The sequence below is a fragment of the Dipodomys merriami genome, unplaced genomic scaffold, assembly GCF_024711535.1.
Source record: "Dipodomys merriami isolate MVZ:Mamm:240054 unplaced genomic scaffold, mDipMer1.0.p SCAF_60, whole genome shotgun sequence".
Taxonomy (NCBI): Eukaryota; Metazoa; Chordata; class Mammalia; order Rodentia; family Heteromyidae; genus Dipodomys; species Dipodomys merriami.
The window spans coordinates 1,645,297-1,672,123 of record NW_027206180.1 but is presented as its reverse complement, the minus strand read 5'-3'; the positions used below and the strand labels follow the sequence as shown (position 1 = coordinate 1,672,123).

Here is a 26,827-nt window from a genome sequence, read left to right as displayed (position 1 = left end):
GTCCCTTAACATTTAATGTCATTACTGTTAAGTTGATTTAAGGCCTTCTGTTTTACAGTTTGTTTTTTGTTTTTCTTTCCCTTTTTAATTTCTCTATTCTTCTTTCTTTTGGAGGGTTGAGTATTTTTTAAATTCCTCTATTGGTGTTTTTGTCTAAAACACCCCCAAATCTCAGTGATTAAAGATGTATTTCTTTCTGAAAGTATTGTTCCTTGGTCTTTTCACTTTGAGACCCAGGGTGAGGAGGGATTCTCTACCTTAAATATTGCTAGTTGTTGTAGATGTTGACTAATTTATGTTGCTTAATATATAAGAGCTAAGGGACTTTCAAGCCAGCTGCTTCTTGATTTTCATTAGCATTAGTTGACTTTTATCTCATTTTTAACATGCATTGAAATCTTCAGTGCATCAAAGATGAATGCTAATTGATAGTTATAGTTACAGCTTTCTTTCATTCTTGGGCCCAAAGAATTATGTCCCATATCTTTCAACTTTTATTTACTCTTTTTTTTTTTTTTTTTTTTTCTGGTTATGGGGCCTGAACTCTGGTCCTGGGCACTGTCTCTCAGCTTTTCAGCTCAAGGCTAGCGCTCTACCATTTGAGCCATAGAGCCACTTCCAGCTTTTTCTGCTTATATGGTGCTAGGAATCGAACTCAGGACCTCATGTGTACAAGGCAAGCACTCTACCACTTAGCTGACTTCCCAGCCCTTTATTTACTCTTATAAAGTAAATAAATTAGAATAAGTAAAGTTTTAACTGAGAAGTACATTATTCCTATTATTCCAGAAAGGTAAATGAATTGGTAATGGACACAGCAGTAAAATTGAACTAGAACCCTGTGCTGCCACTTCTGTGGAAGCTGAAGAACAATTAGCGTGCCATTTATTTACCCATACTTTGTTCTGACAGTCTCTTCAACAGGCCACGTGTAAGGTGTATCTCACACTCCCTGTCGCCAGTAGCTGGACACAATGGATCACGTGGGGGCCATAGACACGGAGGATGAGCTGGGACCTCTAGCTCCTCTTGCGCCAAGTCCTCAGAGTGAAGCGGTGGCTCATGAATTCCAGGAGCTCTCCCTGCAGTCCAGTCAGCACCTGCCCCCTCTGAACGAAAGGAAGAACGGTGAGTTCCTCAACATACGCAGCAGTGCTTTGGATTCCAGTTTCATTATGTCTGTCAGTTACAATCAATAATCTGCCATGGAAGAGAACTGGAGGATCTGGATGGTTTTGAACAGTGGGCAGAATTTTACTTTCTAGCCAGTCCCTTCAGTGTGCCCCAGTAGGTAGCTTTGGTAGCAGCATTGCCTTCAGAAAGCATTTTAGCACAGAAGATCTCATCTGGAGTGGCACTGGGCAGCCACACCGCGTGCGATGCCGGGGAGGCAGACTGTGGGGTCTGACTTCCCTCTCCTCCCTCCTCATCTCCAAGTTGTTGGCCTTCATTTCAGAAATGACAAGACTTAGACTGCTCAGTGATAACTGAGAAGGCAAGGACTTCTTGTTTGAGTATTTTTAGACTAGTGGGTTCAAGATCTGGCCAAAGGCTCAGGCTTTAGCTAGAATATCTTTGTATGTAAAGAGAGTAATTTCTATTCATTCCTTACTGGTACAGCAATGTTCAGTCAGAGAGGAATCCAGAGTCTCCAGAAAACACAGTGCTGTCAGTTTTTCAAATAGATGAAGAAAGATGATAGACACTTGAACAATAAAATGTAGATATGATGTGATGTTAAAGATGATGACACTAAGTACACATATTGAACTGGCAGAATTTTAAGTGGGTTACTGTATGTTTCACAGTTTTAATGAGTCTTGCCATCACAAACATAGTTTCTTAATTTCACTTTAAAAGCCAGAAGACCTGGGTGCTGGTGGCTCACGCCTGTAATCCTAGCTACTCAGGAGGCTGAGATCTGAGGATCTCGGTTCAAAGCCAGTCTGGGCAGGAAGGGCCATGAGATTCTTATCACCAATTGACCACTAAAGCCAGAAGTGACACAGTGGCTCAAGTGGTAGACCGCTAGCCTTAAGCTGAAGAGCTCAGGGACAGTGCCCAGGCCCAGAGTTCAAGCCCCACAACCAACAAAAATAAGAATAATAAAAAAGCCAGAAGAAAGGGAACTGTTCCCCTTGTACCTTGTGACAGGTTTCTTAGTCCTGAGTGTTTTCCAGTGACCTTATCTTAGGTGGGGAAGTAACAGAGTCCCCTGGCTTAAGCCTTGGGCGTGACTTTGTTCTCCCTTCAATATCTGGATCTTGTTAGGCACTGGCTTAAATCAACATCTTGGATACGTTGCCATCAGCGCCATCAGGAGGCTGAGGTCCACTAGTGATGGTGTTTGAACTTTCTGCCAGTAGGAGCCAGTGGCAGAGACAAAGGACTACATTTACGAGAAATGACTAAGTATGATATGGTTTACATAGTACCCATGAGCCAGTAAAGTGCCAAAGTTCCTTCCCTAAAAGAAATTAGAGTCCTATTAGCATAAAATCAGAATGTTCTACTATGGACAAGTCTGGCCATGTGCAGCAGGGGAGGAACTCTGGTCATGTCTTCTATGTTCTCTGTCTCTGTGTCTCCCCCACAAATGCTTAGTAGCCACATGAAATGGTCAGAATTTGGCTTATCAGTGTAACTATAGCTTTGAAGCAAGGCCGTAATAGATAGGAGGATTGTTTTTTCTGTTCTTCCAGTTCCTAAAATCGTCATGCTCAAACTCTGCACTGAATCCTGTGATCAGTGTGGGGTTTTTTTTGTTTTTTTGTTTTTACCAACCATCTCCCATCTAATTTCCATGTCTTCATATCTGCCTCTTTTGTTTGAGTTCCAGAAATTTTTAAATACGTGCATGCCCTGACATGGAGAATTTCATACCTACATCATAAAAACCAGTCACAAAACAGTAGGGCTGGTTTTTTAAGTTGTTGTGTAGTTAACACCTGCATAATCTCTATAACATAATCATGTAATTTGTTTTTGTTATTCTAGGTGTGAATTTTTGCTTTGAAATCTCACCTTTTGATTTGTTTTCTGGTTCTGTAGAGGATGTATTGGCATGGTTTAAGATGTTCTGTGCCCACAGTGAGAGCAACTCGTCCTTCTTACCTGCCTGATTTTTCCCAGAATTCACTACTCTTTCTTGTATCTCCTCAGAGAGAAAACAGGCTACTTTTTTAAGAAGTGATTCTTAAAAGGCTTCTTTGTAACAAGTAATGTTTTAATTTTAAGAAGATAGCCAGGGAATAATTAATGTATATACATTTTCTCCTTTTTTCTGATTCTCATTACATTGTTTGTATAAATCTCAAACTGTGTGTTTTCTTCAAATGCCTCATTGTTCAATGGTAAGCAAGTAATACTATGTAAGGAATTTGTGTAAGGAATCAATTCAAAGGTAATTCATTTTTCTAATAAATGATTTCAAGAAATTTGAAGCCAGGTGCAGGTGGCTCACGCTTGTCATCCTAGCTACTCAGGAGGCTGAGAGCTGAGGCTCACAGTTCAAAGCCAGTCTAGGCAGGAAAGTCCTAAGACTGTTATCTCTAATAAACTATTCAGAAAAACCAGAAGTGGTATTGTGGCTCAAGTGGTAGAGCGCTAGCCTTGTGCACAAAGAGGTTCAGGGTCAGCACCCAGGCCCTAGTTCAAGCCCCAAGAATAGCAAAATAAAGAAAGACATTTGAAATCTTATATTCAGGAATTCTAATCCCAGGTTATGGTATATAAAGCACTTCTGTATAGAGATCAAAATTCTGGGTCTTTAGGGAAATGTTTAACAAAGGATACAGAATTTCAGTTAGAGGAATACATTCTCTATGATTACTAACGATGCATCATATTCTTAAAAATTGCCAGCAGAATAGACTGGAAGTGTCCTCGGTACATAATATGATGTTATCATGACAGATATATATCATTTTCATCAATTAGAACAAATAAAAATGCCAAGTAAAAACATAGAGCTTTTTGACAATTATGTGAACAGAGTATCTTCACTCATATCAAAAAATATGTAAGAAACCAAACTTTATTATTTTAATGATTTTTTAATGTTTGCTCTTTGTAGTTTTAGGTCCAATTAGTGTCAAATTTAATCATATAAAAATGCAGGGGCTGGCCTAAAGTTAGTCACTACAAAATACTGTGTAGCTATGGTAGAGGAGGCCGATTCAGATCGTCTGGTCCTGTTATTCCTCAGGTGTGCTCATTTCTCCCAGGTGGCCTGGAGGTGTGGGCATCTTGGTAGGTTATGGGCTAGGTTATTGTGTGCTGTGTGCAGAAAGGAAGCTGACATTTGGGGAGTGCCTCCAGGGTTTCCCTGTCTTCTTAAAGTACTGAGGAGAGTACCGAGAGGGGAGTGGCAAGGAAGACGGCCACAGAGATGAGCTGGAGTTGTTCTTCATGCCGGATGTGGCCAGACCAAATAGATAGAAAGCAGCTCCTCAGAGGTGGCACAGCCAGCTGGGTAGTTACAGAAGCAAGTAGTGTTCATTTTGACGTCATAGGCTTCTCTCTGCATCATAGTGGTGTTCCTCACAGTGGTCAGCACTGGGCCAAAGGGGAATGAAAGGGACAGGTCAACTAGTGTTCACGTAGGGATTGCTCACGTGGCGGAGGTTGAATATCATGGCTTCAGGGCAAGGTGGAGTCATGGAAATGATCTTCTTAAAAGGGTGCCATGCTTGGCCTTGCCTTCTCCAGTTGGACGGGGTTCTGAGGGGACCCTGCCACCCTCCTCTACTGAGACTTTTTGACTCTGTTCATTGTGATACATGTTTTCAATAAAAAGAGATTTTGTTGCTATTTTAGCCAGTACTAGTAGGCACTTTATAGCTAAACCATGCCCACAAGCATTTTTACTGGTTAGTTTTTAGATAAGGTATCATATTTTTCCCAGGCCAATCCTTCCATTTATGCTGCCCACCATAGCTTGGATTATAGGTGCCCAGACTTCTCTGTTGAGGTAGGGTCTTATGAACTTTTTGTCCAATCTTTCTTCAAACTGTGATCTTCTGATCAATTTCTGCCTCCTGAGTAGCTAGGAATGTAGGGTGAGCCATCTGCACCTAGCTTGGTATTACCAGTCCCTGCAGTCATGAGGATTCGCTTTTGGTCCTGTCTTGGCTTTTTTTTTTTTTTTTTTATGATTTCTCATCCATTAAATTTATCATAGTGAATAATTTAGACTGCCTCTTAAATGATAACTTACTAGAGAGAAAATAACTTCCTGAAAAATTTGTTGCACACAAGGTAGCTCTTTGCCTTGGATTCGTACGTGTATTATTAACATATTTGCAAAAAGACAGATGAACTTTGCCAGGTTGGGGAACCAAATCAAAGACAACTGCTTGCCTTGCACCTTAGAAAAGGAATGGCCTACATTTATAGCTGACCTTCTCTTTAACTTTTGCTCTGAAAACTCGTTCCCACTCCTCTTTAACCTGTCAGACTTATTCTCAGTCCAGATGTCTGGAAATGCACATCTGTGCCTTTGTCTTCCTCAGACTGCATATGAACTGACATGGAGTTGAGTGGAGGTTGGTGGGGAAAACAGGAAATATCTGTTTTCCTCTGGAGCTGACAACCACACAGCAAACTCTCATAGCATCATAAATAGGGAGGCAATCAATAGGTGCTAGGTAGCCAAAACAAAACTATGGGATTTTCACATGTCCTTTCTAAATAACTAGGAGCTATAGAAGTGAATATTTTGCTATAAAATCATCATATTTTTTGCTGTTAACACATAGGATCGTGAGTATTTATTGGCTCAAGGGCACTAATGAACATTCTGATGCTTTTTGATCATTTCTTTTGCTGTTTTCAGGAGACTGAAAAAAATTTCTTGAATATAATTCATCTTAGTAAACTTTTTTTTTTGGGGGGGTGGTCAGTTGTGAGGCTTGAACTCAGGGCCTGGATGCTGCCCTGAGCTTTTCTGCTCAAGGCTAGAGCTCCCACTTTGAACCACAACTCCACTTCCAATTTTCTGGTGGTTCATTGGAGATGAGACTTATGGACTTTCCTGCCCAGGCTGGCCTTGAACCGTGAACCTCAGATCTCAGCTTTCTGAGTAGCTAGGCTTACAGGCATGAGTCACCAATGCCCAGCCTCTTTGTAATTTTTAATCAACCTGTAGGACATATACTAAATACAACACAAAGTGCACAAGTGAGCTACAAACCTCCTGACAGCTGCAAATAAGGTTCTTTCTTAATTGTAGCAGTTCCTGTTCCCTGTGTGACAATTTATCTATAGAACCCTTCCTTCTAAACAGCTTAAAGATGACATACTCTTTCAAAATGGCCTTCACAAAAATCTCTCTTTACCTTGTTTCCCAAGGTAAATAAAAACCTGGAACATCTCTGTCTTCTTTTTTTCTATGCTAAGTTTCTAATTATTTAGATAGTTTCATTGTTACTAAGGATTTAGTTTGCTTCAGTGTGTGGCTGAACACACCCAAGCAGGGCAGGCTGTGTGGGAGTCATCTTCCTCCAGTCTGTAGCTGGCAGTGAGTCTGATCTCAAAGCCAGCGTGAACACTTTCTAGCTATCTCTGGGGGTGGAGGGTGGAGGAAGCTTTAATATAGCACTCCTGAAGCCTCACTCTGAGTAATTTACCAGGATTTAAGGAAGACTTACAGCATAATATCAATTAGCCGTTTAAACTTAAACTTACAAAAATACGTTAAAAAATTGATGAAGCTGTTGTAATTAACTATAGTCATAGAGATACATTTTTCTTATGTGGAGATGATTGTCTTAAAATTTGAATCCACCGTATGATTTTTGCCATACATCCCATCTGTGGGTAAACAAAGTAATTTATGGGGCTGGGAAGGTGGCTCAGTGGTAGAGCGCTTGCCTTGCATGCATGAGGCCCTGGGTTCGATTCCTCAGCACCACATAAGCAGAAAAAAAAAAGCCGGAGTGGCACTGTGGCTCAAGTGGTAGAGCGCTAGCCTTGAAGTGAAGAGCTTGAGGGACAGCGCCCAGGCCCAGAGTTCAGGCCCCACGACCAGACCAAAAAAAAAAAGTAATGTATGGAGGAGCAGTCTTTGCTATGCCTCAGAAAGCAATCACAGCATATTTAAGATAAATGGATACTTAAGAAATATCATTAGTCCAGTGCTGGTGGCTCATACCTGTAATACTAGCAACTCAGAAGGCTAAGATCTGGAGGAAGGGAGGAAGAGAAGATTACTAAAGTAATCTCAAGACTTCTTGGACTTGAATAATTTACTATCAGTCCCTTTGCTGGGCTGAGGGATCTAGTACAATTAACTTGTGGCTCTGTTTACTTATATGTCTGCCACCTGACCTCACCACAGGGCAAGAGAAATGATAGGCATGGGCTGCCCGTTCTCTATCATACCTAAAAAACAGCCTATTAACTATGGGGACTGTCCTGGGAAAAGGTGACCCATAATTATTTTTATCCCTTTGTTATTTGGCTTATATTTTAAAACATCACTAATGTACTATTATGACAGCAATAATATGTTAGAATGACAAATGTATTGGAAACTTCTCTGCTTTGTAATTACTAATCACATAGACTAGTAAGCTGATTTCATACCCAATGTATTTCTATCTCCTTTAATTGATCTGTACTGTTGGCTCTCCTGCCCTCACCTGCTGCCCTCCTATTAACAGGAAGTGTAGTCTTGTGGGAGTCAGGACTCCAGCCGCCTCTGCTGGCTCAGCCCGTGAGCGTGGGTAAGTCTGAGACGCGCTCTGTGGCCTTGTGACCATCGCAGTGTCCGTATGGGAGCTTCTGGCCCATGTGTCTTCCTCTGGCTGCCCTTCATTGCATCATGTGCTCTCCACCATGTCCCTCTCACCTTGTGGCACAGAGAACTATGCCTCCATCGTGGTAGCTGATGGAGTGTTTGTAGGTCCCAGTTAGTCCTGTGGCTGTTTAAACACGGACCTTGCAGAATCATGAAACATACATGCCAGCTCTCTCAATGCATCAGACTTCCCTTGAAAGGAAGGAGAAATTGCTTCAATTTATATTATTCTCCAAAATAATGTGTCTAATTTAGAATATGTAATATTTTCCTATTCTTGGTTTTCAAGAGTTGGCAGGTATGTGTTGTTTTGATTGTAGCATCAGAATCTCAGTTCAAAAGGCAATATTTCAGCTTTTTTAAAGTCCAAATTGTTTGTTCTTTTATGGTCATGTATGTTGTTTTCATTAAGATGATGCTACTATCTGTATTCATTAGCTTAAAATTTTGACATACAATATCTGTGTTTAATAGAAGCCTAACAAGGAAAGCGACATAGTCTGACCCTTTGTCAGGAAGATAACTGATCGATACCATCAAGTACTAGAGATAAGAAGCATTTGGGGCTGGGAAGGTGGCTCAGTGGTAGAGCGCTTGCTTTGCATGCCTGAGGCCCTGGGTTCGATTCCTCAGCACCACATAAGCAAAAAGAAAAAAAAAGCCGGAAGTGGTGCTGTGGCTCAAAGTGGCAGAGTGCTAGCCTTGAGCTGAAGAGCTGAGGGACAGTGCCCAGGCCCAGAGTTCAGGCCCCACGACCGACCCCCCCCCCCAAAAAAAAGAAACATTTGCTATGCCCGATACTCTGATCTTTCAAAGGATTAAAAAGTTGATGTTCCAAGGATGAAAATAAGGATATTTTCATTATTGTTAGGAATAACATTTGTTGAATGATCATTACATCTCTTACCCTAAAATAATCTCTAGATTTTATGCCTCTAATACAAAGTTGGCATTTTAAAAGTGAGTTGACTCATAAAGTTAATTATTGGATACATAGATCTTTAAAGGTAACCCCCTGACCTTGTACAGAGAATTAATGTGAGGTTGATACCTGCAGATGGCTGAGGATAAGGAGAACTTGGGACCTTACACATACCAGACAGGCTAGGCTGTATCCCAGGCCAAATACCCACTCAATGGAGAGGGCTCTCACAAGGTCAGATTCTGTACCCCTCCTTCGTTAAACCAGCTTCTTCTAGAGATAATTGTAGGCTAAGAGTTGAAATGGTCATTTGGCTGTTTGGAGAACAACTGAGATAAAACATGAAAAGTGACTAGTGCCTTCATGGCTGGACTGGCCACCCAGCCTCACGTGATGTGCCTGATCCACACATGCCAGGACGGCGGCCACATGCACAACTCTGAGGCCACCTTGGCTGAGTCTTGGTCCTGGCCTTACCAGTACTTGCTGTGATTTTTCTGCCTTTGTCTCAGTTTGCTCACCTTCAAGTCGGGGGGGGGGGGGAGGTCTCACCCCTCAACTATTAGGTAAGTTCATCTCTTTTGGTGTTGGTATAGAGCACAAAGTTAGTATTTGAATTAAAATATTTATTTCAATAGTTCCAGTAATTTTTGCCCCTATTCCATGAGTGTTTCTTTGTAGAGATCAGAATGACACAGTTTCCTAATGTATCTCGTGTCCGTCATAGTATTTGAAGAGCAGCTTATCTGATGCGCTCTTGAGTGGGCCTGGGCAGTAGGCATGGGTTTCCCATGAAGTTCGTCTCCTATGGGTACTGCCAGTTCCCACAATCCTCACATTCTCTGGGCATCAGTCAGTGTCTACAAGGAAAGATTTTCCAATAGTAAGGCATGTGAAAAGACAAACAGGCCAAAACTCAGAGCCCTCTAGGGACTCTGACCTCTAAAACAAGACTCCATTCTGACGTTTTCACAGGCTGCTTGAAGGAATTCCAGTAGGGTCATTCCATTTGGTAAACTCCTGAACAGACCCCCTGTCATCAGGGGCTGATTTATAGGTTTTCTTCTTCTCTCCTTGTTCCAGGAAGTTAGAAAGTAGATATGATTGCTGAGACTCCTAAGGCATGAGAGACGTATATAGTAAGTACTGTATAGAAGACCTGGGATCCAGTAGCAATAAAACAGTTACCAAGTTTCTTGTTCTAAGTCATCTTCTACATTCTTTATCACTTTCATTTTGATTCCAGGGAACCTATGTCATAATCATATCTCTATTTTTTTTTCATTTTTTTAGCCCAATCATTTAACAAAGAATTAGGTTAAATTGGTAAATCCTCTTTTAACAAACCAATATGTATGTTAAGAATCTGTAAGTGTTTCACAGTGACCTTTGGGACGGCGAGAGCAGCATCAGCTCCTGTGTCAGAGAGTTCCCCTGAGGATCTGGGTCGGTGGCGGCTGCCCCACACAGGGCTTGAGGTCACCCGTGGGGGTGGCTCTGCAGAGCGTTTTCACTCCATCTGGATCCCCTTAAGATACTTTACTGTGTATTATTACACATTTCTTTAAAAAAAAAAAAAGAATATAGTGCTAAAAATACATGAGAAGGGCAGAACCCTAGAGATCTGGAGCCTGAATAACTTAAGGAAATGAGTGGGTAATTAGCATTTGTTTGGATTGTAGTTGGCCTTAACTGCTGAGACCCATTCCAGAGGTGAACCGTGCTCCAGAGTGCTGTGCGGTGCGGAGGCAGGCTTGTTGTGAGATTTTGTGTTTTGTTTTGTTCTGTCTGCATGTTTTTCTTCAAAGTGGTGATCCTTAGGTAAGTCCATAGAGTTCTATTAAATTAGAGACCCTGCACAATCAGAGTCCTTATTTGACATTTGATTCTCTTGTTGGAATGTAATATATTTTGAATAAGTTTAAAAAATGGAATATAAACAAATAAATTGATTTATGATCTCAAGCTAGCCTCTTAAAATTAGTAGTAAAAGTGAAAATTCATTTTATTCTAAAAAAGAGAAGCCCAGGCTACTCTAGGTTACCTTAGGTTTAAAGTTTAAAAAAAAAAAAAGAAATGAAATCAAAGTACGAAATTGGTCAGCAATAAATAATAGAATGTCCTAGAGAATTGTATGGCTCTTGATTAATGTTTAAAATATAGATAAGGTATATACTGTATGCTGAAAAATATGTACACAGGAAGGTGTTTTTCTCAAGCCAAGAGTAACAGTGCAGGCTGGGGATTTAGCTCAGTGGAAGGGTACTTGCCTAGAGGCCCTGAGTTCAGTCCTCATCTCTGTGAAGGAGGAGGAGGAGGAGGAGAAGAAGGAGAAGAAAAGGAGGGAGAGGGGGAGAGGAAGGAAGGAAAGAAAGAATGAACAAGCAGTGGTATTCATAACATGAGAAAATACTGCATTTCAAATATATTTTTAACACAGTCTTCAACATTTATATATCTGTTAATTTCCTTTTTTTTCCAAAGAAGTGGAATTTGGTTAAATAACAATTTGCTGATGGGGCATAATTGCATGTTTGCTGTCTGTGGGTAGAAGAGGGGGTGTCTGGCTAATTGACTAGTGAGTGCTTTCTGAACCCCCATGGAGCAAGATGCTTAAAACCTTAAAACGTTCAAAATTTGACTTGGATACCCGAACGTTGTAATTTGGAAGATGTTTAAACTTCCATGAATCAAATCAAGTTAGGATTTTTAAAAAATGAAATTTAAAGAAATCTAAGGACTTAATTATGATTCTCAAAGCCCAGTGCATATAGAAAGTACTATGGTTTTTATTTTCTTCAGTGAAGACACACAAATGGTTTATACTTTCTCACGTAAATATGTGTATTTTGTAAATGACTGACTATTTTAGGTACCTTTGAGGGTACAGCCAATATTTTTGCTAGTAGGCCCAGTAGGTTGAATTGATACAGTTGTCCAAGTCTGCAGTGTCCCTGTTCATGGATTTCCTTTTTTTCTTGTTCCACCAAGGGTTGGGGGAATATTGGAAACTTCCACTTCCATCGTAAATTTGTTTTTTGTTGGCCATGGAGCTTGAACTCGGGTCCTAGGCACTGTCTCTGAGCTCTTTTTGTTCAAGGCTAGCACTATACCACTTTGAGCCACAGTGTTACTTCTGGTTTCCTGGGGAGATAAGAGTCTCATGGGGACTTTTGTGATTTTTTTTTTTTTTTTTTTTGGGTCCAGTCGTGGGGCCTGAACTCTGGGCCTGGGCACTGTCTCTCAGCTCTTCAGCTCAAGGCTAGCGCTCTACCACTTGAGCCACTGCGCCACTTCCGGCTTTTTTCTTTTTGCTTATGTGGTGCTGAGGAATCGAACCCAGGGCCTCAGGCATGCAAGGTAAGTGCTCTACCACTGAGCCACCTTCCCAGCCCCTCATGGGGACTTTTCTGCCTAGGCTGGCTTCAGACCGCGATCCTTAGATCTCAGCCTCAGTGGCTAGGATGACAGGTGTGAGCCACCAACACCCAACCTAATGTGTTCATTTCTACTTCAGTATGTTTTCTGTTTCATGTGTTTTGAGGCTTTGACGCAAGTCCTTGATGAACTGATCCCTTCCCCATTATCGAGCCTTCTTCCCTCCTTGGTAATGGTCCCTCTGAAGTCGACTTTCTTATACTAATACAGCCATTCTGGATTTCTTCATCTAGCCTGATGTGAGCTACCATCTTCCATGGTTTTGCCCTCAACTCATCTGTAGCTATAAAATGGTTTACTTATAGCATATATATCTATATCTAGATATCTATATCTATATATAGCATATAGCTAGATCTCTCTTTTTGAAATTGTAACCTGATAATCTTATTGCCGTGTTTCAACAGTAACATTGAAGGGAATATGTCTGATGTATTGCTGAACTATTACTATGAAACAAATTGCTTGAAACCTCAGCAGCTTAGTACCACAGCACATGTTTCTTCTCAGCTCTGTTTCTGTGGGTCAGGGTGCAGGCATGCTTAGCTGGTTGCCTCTGCCTCAGGGTCTCTTGGGAGCCGGGAGATGGTGTCAGCCAGGGCTGAGCTGGAAAAGGGGCCGCTTCTAAGCTTACTTATACTATTCTTAGCAAGATGCTGTTTGTGAGGCCTGCAGGCATCAGTTCCTTGCTGGCTGCTGTTGGCGGCCCTCACCTGGGTGTCCCCAGCATGCCAGCTTGTTTAAAGCCTGTGTCAAATAGCCTCGCAAGGCAAAACTGAGTCTTTTTTTTTTTTTTTACTTTTATTATCTTTAAGTAGTTGTACAAAGAAGTTCCCATTCTAGCCGGGCACCGGTGGCTCACGCCTGTCATCCTAGCTACACAGGAGGCTGAGATCTGAGAATCACGGTTCAAAGCCAGCCCGGGCAGGAAACTCTGTGAGACTCTTATCTCCAATAAACCACTAGAAAACCAGAAGTGGTGCTGTGGCTCAAGTGGTAGAGTGCTTGCCTTGAGCTGAAGAGCTGAGGGACAGCGCCCAGGCACAGAGTTCAGGCCCCACGACCGACAAAAAAAAAAAAGTTGCCATTCTACAAAACATGAGTACATAGTGTCTGACAGCATTGTCATCCCTTCTCTCACTTTTTTTTCTTTAATTGAGATTAGGTGATTATATAAATTTCACAGTATTGTGGAATAGTGATACTTAGAGTTACAAACACATTTTAATTTTCACAAGGCAAATTGTCAGTATCATGGTCTATACAGTTTGAATTCTATGAGCTTTGACATTACAAGTTATTTTTTTCCACATCAGGTGATGGTTACATGTCTTCCCTTTTGCTCAGTGTGGGCTGTTCCCACCTATTCTGTTCCTCCTCCGGCTTCCCTCTGTTGCGTGCACATATCTACCATATATATGGTCCAGAACATGGAGTCATTTAGCAATGATATGACAAAATGGGGGGCTGTCTGTTTCTTGAGTCCTGTTTGCCATATCTTCTTGTATTTTGGCTTTAGCATCCACATATCAGGGAGACCATGTGCTGTTTGTCTCTTTGTTCTTGGCTTACTTCGCTCAAAATAATCTGCTCTAGTTCCAACCATTTCCCTGCAAATGCCATTATTTTGTCCTTTCTAATGGCTGCATAATATTCCATTGTGTATAGGTACCACAATTTTTGTATCCACTCATCAGTAGTGGGGCATCTGGGTTGTTTCCAAATCTTGGCTATTGTGGAACAGTGCTGCAGTAAACATGGAGGTGCATGTGTCTTTGTATACTGGTTCCTGTTGCTCACGATATATGCCTAGGAGTGGTATGGCTGGGTCATAAGGGAGGACTATATTTAGCTTTCTGAGGTATCTCAAGACTGTTTCCCAAAGTGGTTGTATTAGTATACATTCCCACCAGCAACGCAGTAGGGTTCCTCTTTCTCCACATCCCCTCCAGCGATGTGAGCCATTCTGACTGGGGTAAGGTGGTATCTCAGTGTTGTTTTTATTTGCATTTCCTTCATAGCCAGGGATGATGAACATTTCCTCATCTGTTTCTTTGCCATTTATATCTTCTTCTGAGAAGTCTCTCTTTAGTTCCCTTGCCCATTTCATGATTGGTTTGTTAGATTTGTGAGGGGTTAGTTTCTTAAGTTCCCTGCATATAATGGATATTAGACCCTTGTCTGATATTTTGCTGGTAAACATTTTTTCCCAATTAGTTGGCTGTCTTTCTAGTTTGGTTGCTATTTCTTTGTCTGTGCAGAAACTTTTTATTTTAAGGTAGTCCCATTTGTCCAGTCTCTCTCCAATTTGTTGTGACCCTAGGACTCTCTCTGTTCAGGAAGTTCCTGCCTGTGCCTTTAAGTTCAAGTGTCTCTCTTACTCTGTCCTGCAGTAGCAAAACTCTGAGTCTTTTGTAGCATTTCCTCAATGTTGCCATGTTCTATTGATTAGAAACACATTATTCAAGGGGAGAGGATTAAGACCATAAATACCATAAGGAAGGGATCACTGGGGGCCACTACTGGGGTTACCTACCACAGTTATGTTTAAGTTTGTCTTACACTGGATTTTGTTGGTCCATTCTGTTCCCTCTTTTCTTTTTCTTTTTTTTTGGGGGGGGGCCTTTTATAAAGATTACACTTTAATTTTTGTAATGTCTTATTAGCTCCACTTTTTGTTTTTAAGACTTTTCTGGTCTTACCTAAGGTAGATCTCATATATTGCTGATCCCACCCAATAAAATGTTTATCTTAAATATTAGAGTTTTTTTATCTAGAAGTTCCATTTTGTTCTTTTCTGCATTGTCCATTTCTCCCCCCACATCCTTATTATGATCATGTTTTCTTTAAAATGCTTTTCCATAGCTATATAGCTGTTCATAGTTCCAGTTTTTGTCCTCCTTTTTATTGATGAATTTGTCTCCTGTTAAACAAGTCACATTTTCCTGCTTCTTGTTAAGTAGTGTGTAGTTGGTTGATTTTTTTTTGTTTTTTGTTTTCCTAATATACCACTGTGAATGTTACATTGCTGAGGGTCTGGATTTTATTTTGTTGTCTTCCTTTAGAGGATGTTGTGCTGTGATTTGGTACGCAGCTGAGTTGCTTTTGGATTGCCCTCAAGACCTTTCCTAGGAAAGATCTAGTGTGGCATTCATGCCAGAGATGGTGCTTCCACAACCAGGGCTGACCATTTAGAATGTCTGCTGAATGCCCAGAGAGGACTTTGCACCCCGGCTGGGGAGAGCTCGAACCAGTATGCACTCGGGTGGTTCAGCTTATAGACCCTGGCTATTTCTTCCCAACCCTGTGAGGTTTTACTCCATGTACATATAGCCTAGTACAGCAAAGGATCAAGGATACCTTTAGGTGGGTTTCTGGACCTCCTGGTTTCTGCCCTATACTTCTAGCTTCCCTGCCTTCCCTGGCTCTCCTCTGTCTCCTAAGCTCCACAAGCCGACTGGCTACTCTAACTTCCAGCTTCTCAAACCCGGGGACTGGGTATTGCCTCCAAGCAGAAAGCTAAGGCCCTTCCTTCCCATCCCTTCCCTTCCTTGCCCTTCCCTTAGTAGCAACCTCTCTCCCTTATTACCTGTTTCACAATGTGTGAAAGCAGTTACTTCGTGTATTTTGTCAAGTTTCTTGTGGAAGGAGGTGAAGTTCAGGGCTTGCTTCTATCACTTGCCAAAACACCGGGTTAGAAACACACATCCACTCTTGATAGGTGTAACTGAGCTTTCAGACTAGACTTGGGACAGCAAAGCCATTTTTTTTGGATCCACTCAGACCCAGCCTTTCAGGGCACACCAAAGTGTTCTGTACTTCTTGGTCAGTGAATGAACTGTTTGTTACAAAGTGAGACATGTAACCCTGAACCTGTGAAGCTGACAAAATGTCTAGCAAGTTGTGAGAAAAACCTCTTGGTACTGGGAGCTAGAGGCAGAATATCGTTTGTTTAAAAGGTCCTCCCTCCCTCCCTCCCTCCCTCCCTCCCTCCCTCCCTCCCTCCCTTCCTTCCTTCCTTCCTTCCTTCCTTCTTCCCTCTCTTCCTTTCCTCCTCCTTTTTTCCTTTCTCTCTTCCTTCCTCCCTTCCTTTTTTCCTTTCCTTCCTCCCTCCTTCCCTCCTTCCTTTCCTCCTATCCTTTTTTCTTTCCTCCCTTTCTCCTTCTTTCTTCCTTCCTCCCTCCCACTTTCCTCCCTCTCTTCCTTCCTTCCCTCCTCCTTTTTCCTTTCCTTCCTTCCTTTTTTCCTCTCCTTCCTTCCTTTTTTTCCTTTCCTTCCTTTCTTCCTTTCCTTTCCTTCCTTTCTTCCTCCCTCCCTTCCTTCCTTCAAAAAAAAAATTAACAATGAAAGGTTTCTCTGGTTTACAGAATCCTAACTTCATTAATAAAGAACTGACTGATTCAATTAGGTGAAACAACCATTAGGAGATAAGTAAAGCTTCTGTTTTTCTTCTCATATGTGTGTTAAATGGGAATTTTCTTGCCAAGAATATCTTGTTATATTGCGATAAACAAGAAATAAAAACTATGGATTTATCATGAATGTAACTAACCATTTGGTTAAGCATCCTGCCATCCTCTCCCTCTGCCCCATATATGCACCTCAAGAAAAGAAAGCATATGTATGCATAAGAAAGTCCTTGAATGAATTACATCAAATTATGGTTGGCCATTTACCTAAATATGTAATACTCCTATCTTTTCTTTTTGTTTGTTTAAGTCTTTGAGATAGGATCTTGCTTTGTAGCAAGTAAAATGTGCCAACAGAATCTTTTCCAAAAGATTTTTGTTTTTAAGTAATATACTTTTTATAAGGTGCTCTTCTCCCATTCTTTTGCTTTTCTAAGGGCTGTAATCATATAATTAAATACCTAACATCATATTCTGGCCTTCTCTGTTATCCTGCATTTTCTTACAAAAACATACCACTTTTTTCCCTCACTCTCTTTGAAAATGTAACCACCAACAGGTATTTCTCTAGATCCACCTACTAACAAGGCTCTGTCCACGTGTTTTCTCCTCACCAAACCAAGAGCCTACAACCAACCGGTAGCTAGCCAAGTTAAACCCCTAATTTGCCAGGAGGTAGAGGTTCCCCCTGCTCATTAGGCAAAGCCTTTTACCCATGAGGTAGGTTCTTAATTTTATAAGACCTATAAACTGAGAGGAGGTTTTAATAAAGTAAAGGAGACCAGCTAATAAAAAAGAGGTTTTAATGACACAGTTGGCTCTGAAATTATAAAGAGTGCTAGTGCAAAAGAAAAGATTGGTTTTATCTTTTTTTTTTTTTTTTTTTTTTTTTTTTGGTCAAGTCGTGGGGCCTGAACTCTGGGCCTGGGCGCTGTCCCTCAGCTCTTCAGCTCAAAGCTAGCGCTCTACCACTTGAGCCACAGCGCCACTTCCGGCTTTTTTCTTTTTGCTTATGTGGTGCTGAGGAATCGAACCCAGGGCCTCAGGCACGCAAGGCAAGCGTTCTACCACTGAGCCACCTTCCCAGCCTCAAAAAGATTGGTTTTAATTGAAAGCTCAAACAAGGACATTTTTAAGGTAGTCTGTGGCTTTTCTCTTTTGCATAAAGCAAATAAAAATAAATGACTATATATAAAATTAACATAAGTGGAAGATTTTACTTCAGCAGTATAATTTTTCTTTTAAAGTCTCCTGAAGCCAAGTATGTGGCTTATACTTGACATTCCAGCTACTCGGGAGGCTGTGGATTGGAGGATCAGGGTCCAATGCCAGTTCCAGACAAAAGGGAGACCCTATCTGAAAAAGAATGGCAGTCAAAGGGCTAGAAGTGTCACTCATGGGTAGAACACTTGATAGTAAGCACATGGACACAGGATCCTGATCTCAGACCCCAGTACTGTCAAATAAATAAGAACATTCTAAAGATTAAAACATTCTGCTTAACCATCTACCTCATTAAAATAGTCAAGATTGAGTGTGTGTGTGTGTATATATATGCACGCACAATCATATATATATATATTATACCATATGCATGCACTGGTTGAACCTATGTACATACATATGTGTGTTTATATATATATATATATATATATATATATATGATAGTATATAGATATGTACGTGTGCACTGAAGTACTCACGTGGACATGCATGGAAATGAATCCATCCTAGTCTTCATTACCTTCTTTTTGTACTGCATCCCACTTTGCACTCTTCTCAGAAAATGTAGCCATGCTAGAAAAAAAATCATTTTCCAAGCAGGCATCACGGTGATTTTGAATACAGAAATGTGCTCTGTGTCCTGTATATGCTCATTGAAGGTACTCAGCTAAATAAATGAAATAAAAGTTAAAAAATCCTTTCAGTAGATGAGCAAATAATCCTTTTGTTCTTTTAAATCTTTTAAGCAAATATATTTTTATTTCCAGGAAAATCAAGAGCTTACAATCGATCACTCTCTTACGGCAAGTTTTCTTTGACATCAAGAGAGTGAAAAAAATCTACTAGTTCTGTAAATCAACTCTATCTTTTCTGTTCAATATAAATTAGCATTTTTCTTAAATGACTTCTCATAATAAGACAATAGTCTTTTTGCATACTTTTTTAAACTGCCAAAGTTAGAGCTGCTTGGTAATTTTAAGGATTATGAGTAAATTACAGGCATGCCCAAATATGTCAGAATACATTCTCTTATATACTACATATATCCTTATCACCCTCAAAAAAGTACTATCAGCCGGGCAACAGTGGCTCATGCCTGTAATCCTAGCTACTCAGGAGGCTGAGATCTGAGAATCATGGTTCAAAGCCAGCCCTGGCAGGAAAGTCTGTGAGACTCTTTATCTCCAATAAACCACTAGAAAACCAGAAGTGCCACTGTGCCTCAAGAGGTAGAGCACTCGCCTTGAGCTGACAAGCTGAGGGATAGCGCACAGGCCCAGAGTTCAAGCTCCATGACTGACGAAAAAATAAAAAAGTACCATCAGTAAAATAGTTTTTAATTGACCTATTTTTCTACTTCTCCACTCACCCTGATAATGTCCCATATCATTTCTTTAAGCCAGGATCTAATCCACTTAACTCAGTGTGTTAGCTGTTTTACACCTTTAAACTCTTCTAGTGTAGTTCAGTTCTCTGGTTTGTTTTTAGTGTTTCACAGTGTTCTTGAACAACTAGTTATTTTATAGGATGACCCCAGTTTGGATTAGCTTGGTCAGTTCATGTTCAACATTTTCAGTGAGAAACATAGGTGCTTCATCTCCATGAATCACATTAGAAGGAACGTGACAGTTGGACCCACTGTTGGTGAGATTGTGTGGACACTTAGTGAAGATGACATTCTCCTTTCCTTTTCTATATAATATTCTCCTTTCCTTTTCTATGTAATATGCCTTTCTTCTTTATAATAAGTAATCTGTGGACTGTGCCTTGAAACCATTCTGTGTCCCAGACACCTTATATTCATGGTTAAACTGACAGTTCTCACTTAAATAAATTATTATAGAGTGACTTGCAAAATGATCTTCTAATTCTGACACAGTTTTTTCTCTGACAGTTGGCATTCTTCTGAAAAGAATAGCCACCTTCTCTAAGGAAGGAATTGCTATGGACTTAGAGTCCTTAATTTTTGAAATTGGAATGGTCTTATCCATTACTGCTATAGTTTTGAATGTACAAATTGTCACAGATGTGGACAATTAGATCCCCTTATTTTGACTCTTTTTACCTATTTCTCTTTTATATCCTTTTTAACCTATTAATGTTCATGTTTAGCACAAGATACTTTAGGATTCCCTTATACTTTTGTTGACCTAGTCTTAAAATTAACCCTTTTGCTAAGAATCTCTGGTTCTTTTATTTATGAGCCAATACTTGAAAGCTAAATGTATTTGTTGCTAATTGGCTAGATGTATTTGTTGCTGTGTGGCTCTTTTTTAAGAGCAGTGAGTTGCAGCCAAGTGTAGCCATGCTGTCTTGAAAGAGCAAAACCAGAGGATTTACTCATCAACAGTGAGGCAGAGTAGAGAAGAGATAATACCCAGCCACTTGTGTATTATAAATATGAGCCATTTGTAGAGGAGAAATGGTCTTTTTAAAATAAATGGTTCTAGATTAGTCAGTGGAAAGGTATTTATCTGGAACCCAAAAACCAAAATAGTACCCATGTTGTGGGGAGAACATCTCTGCCACCCAGGCGGTGTGATCCTCCCGTACTGCACACACAGCCTGCGGCCTGGCCATTCCCTGGGTCCCAGTGTGTTCCCAGTGGCTTCCTGAGGCTTGTCTTCAGGAGAAAGCCCAGATGCTCCACAACCTGCAGACCCCGACTAGCCTTTGCCTGTGCCTGTCTGCACCCTGCCCAGCAGCCTGGCTCCACTGCTCCCCAGGCATTGTTCTTCCTTGAGACTTGGTATCTTTGAACACACTGTTCTCTCTGCATGCGCTTCCTGTCCTTCCCTTTCCAGGCTTCTCACCCCACAGCCTTGTTTGTGAGGCACCCGCCGCCCCCCCGTCCCCACTCCTTTTCCCCTTGTCCCGATAGATGATTCAGAGTAAATCACTGTAGGGAGGTCAATCTAAACCATAAAATGCTTCACCTTGGCCTTCCAGGTTAAAGTCTGATTACCATTCTGTGTTGGTTTTTAGTTCTGGCACACTAGGCCATAGAAAACATTTAGCCTTCTCTGTTTTGCAGACACTGTTTTGTACTTTTAACTTCTCTGAATGTTTTGCTTGAAATGACAAGGGACAGGAGTTTTATTTATTTGCATAGAACTGTATGTTTCAGACTCAGAGTATGGCTCTAGTGGCAGAGCCCTTGCCCAGCAAGCACAAGGCCTCTGAGCTCAATCCCTGGTCTCTCTGTCTCTCTCACACACACAAACAGACATATTTAAAGCTTTTATGTGCAGAAACACAAAGGCTATAGGAGCCGGTATGCCAAAGTCAAAACTAAATTTTTGTATCTAGCCATTGCATTTTGTTACACTGTTTCAATGGCAGTTTGTGTTCTGCTAGATAGGTGGAGTCTATCAGCCTCTGTGGGAAGTATCCCTGTTTCGAGAACTAATTGTAATTGTCCTTGCTTCTCCCTCCCTGTTCCTTCACCCTGGAGGCTGCCTGCCACCCATGCCTTCTGTACTGAGGGATTTCAGGAAGGCCACCAAGGTCTCCTCCTGAATGAGCTCTCCCTTCTCCCTCGTACTGAACACCATCCAGGTTACCCAGTGGCTGAAAGGGGAGGAGCAGCGGGCAGGGAGGAGGGAGAGGGCAATGGAATACTCTTCTCAGTCCAGACTCTGAAAGAGAAATCCTACAAATGTGATTTGAGTGACTTCCCAATTCTCCAAAGAATAAGTGTGTGAATCATTTTAGATTCTTAGAAGTTAATTTGTTGTGTACAGTGAATGCCTTTGGGCAGAGGGCTCAATTCTCTCACAGAGCTCATTGAGAAAAGCAAGGAGACTCAAGCCATACACCTAGGTTAAAAGTTTTCTGTTCACTTCTTCAAAGCCACGGATGTACAAGTCATTTAAGCTCCCAGGGTCTCACTTGTAGCATGATGATAGGAGTAGTTATTGAGTGGAGCAGATGGGTTTCACTTAACTGTAAACTTTGGGTAAAGGGGAGAGCTCACATGGCTTTACGCTAATAAGGCATATTCTGTGGTTCTGTCACATCTGTACCACTGCTCTGAGCAGGAGGAGAGACCAGCACACTCCACTCAGGGACATCAGGACACCCCCACTGAGCGTGCAGCAGAACGGAGAGTGTGAGGACAGAGCACAGAGCTGTGAACCCCACTCCACAGGACATCTCTCCCCTCAATGTGTGCGTGTGCGTGTGCACATTTTCTTACATGTGTAGTTTTTAGAGGTAGGATCTCACTGTAAAGTCCAGGTTGACCTCAGCCTCTTGAAACTCTTGCCTCCATTTCCTAAGTAGCTTGGATTACAGGAATGTGTCACTGTGCAGCCCATACATACATATATATATATATGTACATATATACACACACACATATATATGCACACATTTTAGTGATAAAAATGAAGGTCTTTTAAGGTACATTATCTGATTTCAGAGATAGCATAGTTTGATTTCCTTTTTATTCTCTGTATAAACAGAACATTTTTCTTCAATTCTTCCTCTCAAATCCTTTTTTTTTTTTTACAAAAATAGTTTATGTCATGCCCATTTAGAAGTGATCTAAAGGTATAGTATTTCTCAGTAGTATTTAGAATACAGATAAAAAATATGTATTTTCCTTGAAATATGGCACCCTGGAAGAAATCTTGAATACAACCTCCACTAAAATGTATTCAGCACACATCAAATGTTTCCACCCACAACCTCTGGATGAAGCTTCAGAGCGCAGCGCCATTCACCCGCTGACTACAAAGCAGCGCGAGGTGGAATGTCCTCTTCTCTCCCCTCCATGGCAGGAATGGTGAGAGAGGCCTCTGGAGCCCTTGCTTCTCCGCAGGCTCTTTACATTTTTGGCTTTTGAGTGTTTGGCACCAGGGAAGCCTTGTCCATTAGTAATATGCCCTGTGTCTTCCTTATTGAGGCACAGCGTCATCAGAGAGTGTCTTTTCTTCAGCGGCTTTGTAAGCATACATTGGCTCTGCCAAGTTTCTGTGTAGCTCCCCTGAGCCACGTCTGTTTGTGTTCTGATTCCCCAAAGTCTTTCTTGGATTGCTGCTACTCTAAGCCATGCAGTTTTTCTCACGCTTATTAAATATCTCTGCTTGGGTGGTGGGAAAGTTGACGTGATGTATAGCAGTCTTGTTCATAGTAAAACATTTTCAAGTGCGCACACACACTGTGGAAGCAGATCATAGGCATCTATTAAATGACCTTAATCACATACCATCTGCAGTTCAATGTCTCACGTAACAACAGAACCAAATGCCAATGAAGGTGGTCCAGCACTGGGCTCAGAAACAAGCAGGAATAGTGGAATGACCCTGGGCTTCTCTTATGAGAGAGAACGAAGGCTTCCTTCCTTCCTCCCTAATTCCATCCAAAGACATGGGGCTGAGATAGTGGCTGGCCAGTCTCAGTGGGGACAGCAGAGGCAGTGGGCTCGGCAGAGGAGGAACCTGAATGGTCAGCTGCAGCAGCAGCATCAGCTGGAGGGGGCATCCAGGGCAGCCATGAGGTGGGTGGTAGAGACTATAGGATTCAGGGAAGGAAACTACCAGCAGCAAAGAGAGAAATGAATGAACCTGTGACATTAGACTTCATTTTCAGAACTTAAAAGCAGCATCCTGGGAAAGGGAATGTTGGTATTTGCTGGTTTCATTATTCCTTTTGCAAAGTAGTTAAGAATGTAGAGCCTGGAGTCTACTTGTGTTGGTGTCCTGGCCACCACTTACAAAATAGGTCACCTCTGACAGAACTTTTTTTTTTTTTTTTTCTGATTGTGGGGCTTGAACTCTGTGCCTGGGCGCTGCTGTCCCTCAGCTCTTCAGCTCAAGGCAAGCACTCTACCACTTGAGCCACAGCGCCACTTCCGGTTTTCTGGTGGTTTATTGGAGATAAGTATCAGGATGTTTCTGCCCAGGCTGGCTCTGAACTGGGATCCTCAGATCTCAGCTTCCTGAGTAGCTGGGATTACAGACGTGAGCCATTGGCGCCCGGCTCGAATATTTGATTTTTTTATGCCTCAGTTTTTCCATCTGAGGTTGACCCCACCAATCTACTGGCAAGATAAATGAGATAATATATGAAAAACACTTAGATCATAGCACATGATAAGCACTAAATAAAGCATTAACATTATTTCATAAAAGATTAAAATTCTGTAAAATCATTATGTTATAATTGCTTCTGCTTTCGCCAGTAGAATTACTAAAAGGTCATAAAAGTTTTGGCTTCTGCTCATGAATCTGTCTAAAGATCAGAACAAAGCCTGGAAATGGTGGTATTCTAGAGAAGGGAGGCAATATACTGAACTGCAGTAGAAAGATTTGAGCTTTGAGGGACTAAAACATGGTTAAATCCTAAGGCTGCTACAAGCTTTGTCAGATTGTCTTGATGTATAAAATGTCTAACTGTCCAAATAACGGTAGAGAGCACAAGATTTTGCCGGGGGTCGCATGAAATAATCTTTGCAAAATATCTAAGTGATCAACCTAAAATGTATCCTCAGAAAATAGTGCTTTTTTATTACTTATATGAAGCGGGGGGGGGGGGGGGATAAACTGGGATTTGAACGCAGCCCCGTGCTCTTGTTTGGCATTCTTGTTCACAAAATCCAGGCCTCAGGACTAGAGAGAATAGTGGAGAATGTGCGAGCTTGTCTGAGAGGTGTGCTAAAACCAGCCCCTCGCCTTGCCTGCACGGGCCAGGCCTCCTGCCGGGGTTGGGCTGACAGGAAGCTCGCCCGCCCCTTCCAAGGCCGCAGCCCGGGAGGCCGGCACTGGGCCGAAGCTCCAGCCCCATCTGTGTGCGGCCTCGGCCGCCGAGTGGGTGGTGCGAGTGCCTAGGAAGGTGCCGCGCTGTCTGTCCTCAGGCCACGGCTAGTTGTTCACCCCAGATTGGCGGTTCTTTGTCAGCTGGGCTAGGACTAGTTTGGAGCTTTGGATGTATTAGCACTTCGCCTGTTACACGCCATTCATTCATCCGTTCACTCATTCGTCCACTCGCGCCTTTAGTGGAAAGTGAATGTTCGGGCACTCTGCTGATGGTTGGTTAGGAGAAGGGGAAGGCCCGCGAGGCTCGCGGCGCGGCCGCTCCCACAGGCGCCCGCCTGCACCATCCTCCGGCCACAGGTAGCTGTGCCCTGTCTCCACGTCCTGGTCCCCTCGGCCCCTCGCCGGCCGGGCCACGCGGACTCTCGGCCGACTAGCGGCGGGAAGGGGAACTGCCGCGGGCCGGAGCAGTGTCCACCTCCCGGTACAAAGGCAGCGCGGCCGGCGGCGCCCGCCCCTCGCCAGCCGCAGTGGGAAGTTTTCCAGCCCGGAGCCGGGACGGCGGGAGCCCGGGACGGCAGGCCGCGGCCCCGTCTTCTGGGTATCCGCAGCCCTCTCCCGTCACCACCGGAGGATTTATTTTTAACCGCCTGACTCAGTGTTCATCGGATGATTGGGGCTGTCAGGCTGCGGGCGGGGGCGCGGGGCGGGCGCGGGGCGGGAGCGGGGCGGGACCTGGCGCCGTGCGCACCGGCTCCGCCTCCCCGCGGAGGACGGGCGTGGGAGCGAGCTGGGGCCGCGGCGCGGCGCGGCGCGTGCGGGTCGGGCCGCGGCTGGAGGGTGATGGCTGCCCTCTGCTAGTGGAAGACCTGGCCGCCCCGTGCGGGGTGCGAGGAGCGAGGAGCCGCGTCCCGCAGAGCCAGCCTTCTCCCGCCGATGCCGCTGCCTCCGCATCCTAAAGCCTCACCATGATCGACAGCTCCAAGAAGCAGCCGCCGGGCTTCCCAGAGATTCTGGCCGCCGGGGGTTTCGAGCCCCTGAAGGGGAAGGAATGCCTTGAGGGGAGCCACCAGAAGAGCCTCAAGGAAGGTCAGTCTGTGGACCGGGCGGCCGGCCACGTGTCCGTCTGTCCGCGTACCGTGCCGCCGTCCGTGTATCTGCCCTCCGCTCGGTCCGCCCGCGCCCGGGCTCCACAGCCCGTGCCGGTCCTGGAAGGGGCTCCGGGGAGCGAGCGCTGGGCATGCCGCAGTGATGATTCCATCCGTCCCCGCCGAGGAAGCCCTCCGGATTGCAGGAACGTCTTTGGCTCGTCCTGTATCTCTTCTCTGGTCCTCCCCCATGGTTGTTTTTTGCTGTTTTTTTAGGAGCCATTTCCTTTTCAACATTAGTCAGAGCAGTGCTTCTTTTAGGTTTGCATACACATAATTCCCGGAAAATTAATTTTCCCTCACTTAACATATTAGCAATTTGTATTGTTTAAAGCCAGGAAGGAGCTAGCTGCTTCTCATTAAATCCTGAATGATGGCCAGTTGCTCGTAACGCACATCACATTTAAATTTTTTTTTGTTTTAAAAGCATATTGCATAGTTTTTGTTTTGTATATTGGGTTTTTGTAGTGTTGTTGTTGTTGTTTTCAACAAAGCAAGCAAAGAATAAGCTCAAGAATACTGTTAGTTACTGTCACCAGCAAGCACAGCACTGATTGACTGACCTAAGAAAATGGCCAAAGGCAGGGACTTGGCTGGGCTGGCCTGGCACTGCCCGAGGCAGGCCCCTGTGGAATGCTGCGCTCCAGTAGCTGGAGACCAGGGGCCCTGGTTTAAGGCCTTAATTCGGGGATCTCAGTAAGTTTGTTCTAAATTTGAGACCCCTCCCAATGCCTGCTGTCTTTGACCTTATGTTTCAAGTCCCACTTCAGGAAGCACAGACCCCGGGACCCCTTTTCCTTTCCTCCTGTTGCCCTCGCCTTCCCTCTAGATCTTGTTCATTTTACAAAAACTCATCCACCTAAGGACCACTGGGAGCCTCTTCCAAAAGGATATTCCTTTATTCTCTCTCCCTCCTCCCTCCCTTGCTCCCTCCCATGTTTAGAATATGAGAATATAATGACAGATAGTTATGACTTTCAACTGTAAGAAGAGACAGTGGCTGCTGGACTTACTGGATTTGAACTTGTTTTGGTGTGTGTAGAACCAGAGGAGCCTGGATGGGAATGAATGATAGACAATGAGGTGTCAGCGGCCACTGTCATGAACTGAACAGTGTATTGCTTCTG

At 42.9% G+C, this 26,827-nt stretch overlaps 1 protein-coding gene across 6 annotated transcripts in view; it reads left to right on the top strand.

The window, feature by feature from the left end:
- Mrtfb (myocardin related transcription factor B) overlaps positions 1-26,827 on the top strand; it is a 170,812-nt gene that overhangs the window by 95,528 nt on the left and 48,457 nt on the right. For 4 of the 6 annotated variants that reach the window (XM_070003449.1, XM_070003447.1, XM_070003446.1 and 1 more), the window contains exons 3-4: positions 913-1,128; positions 7,665-7,727. In XM_070003449.1, the coding sequence (XP_069859550.1) occupies positions 975-1,128; positions 7,665-7,727 (217 nt within the window). In that variant the 5' untranslated portion in view covers positions 913-974. Of the gene's footprint in view, positions 1-912; positions 1,129-7,664; positions 7,728-25,374; positions 25,642-26,827 lie in introns of those variants that run through there. The other 2 variants (XM_070003450.1, XM_070003451.1) reach the window with 2 other exon arrangements.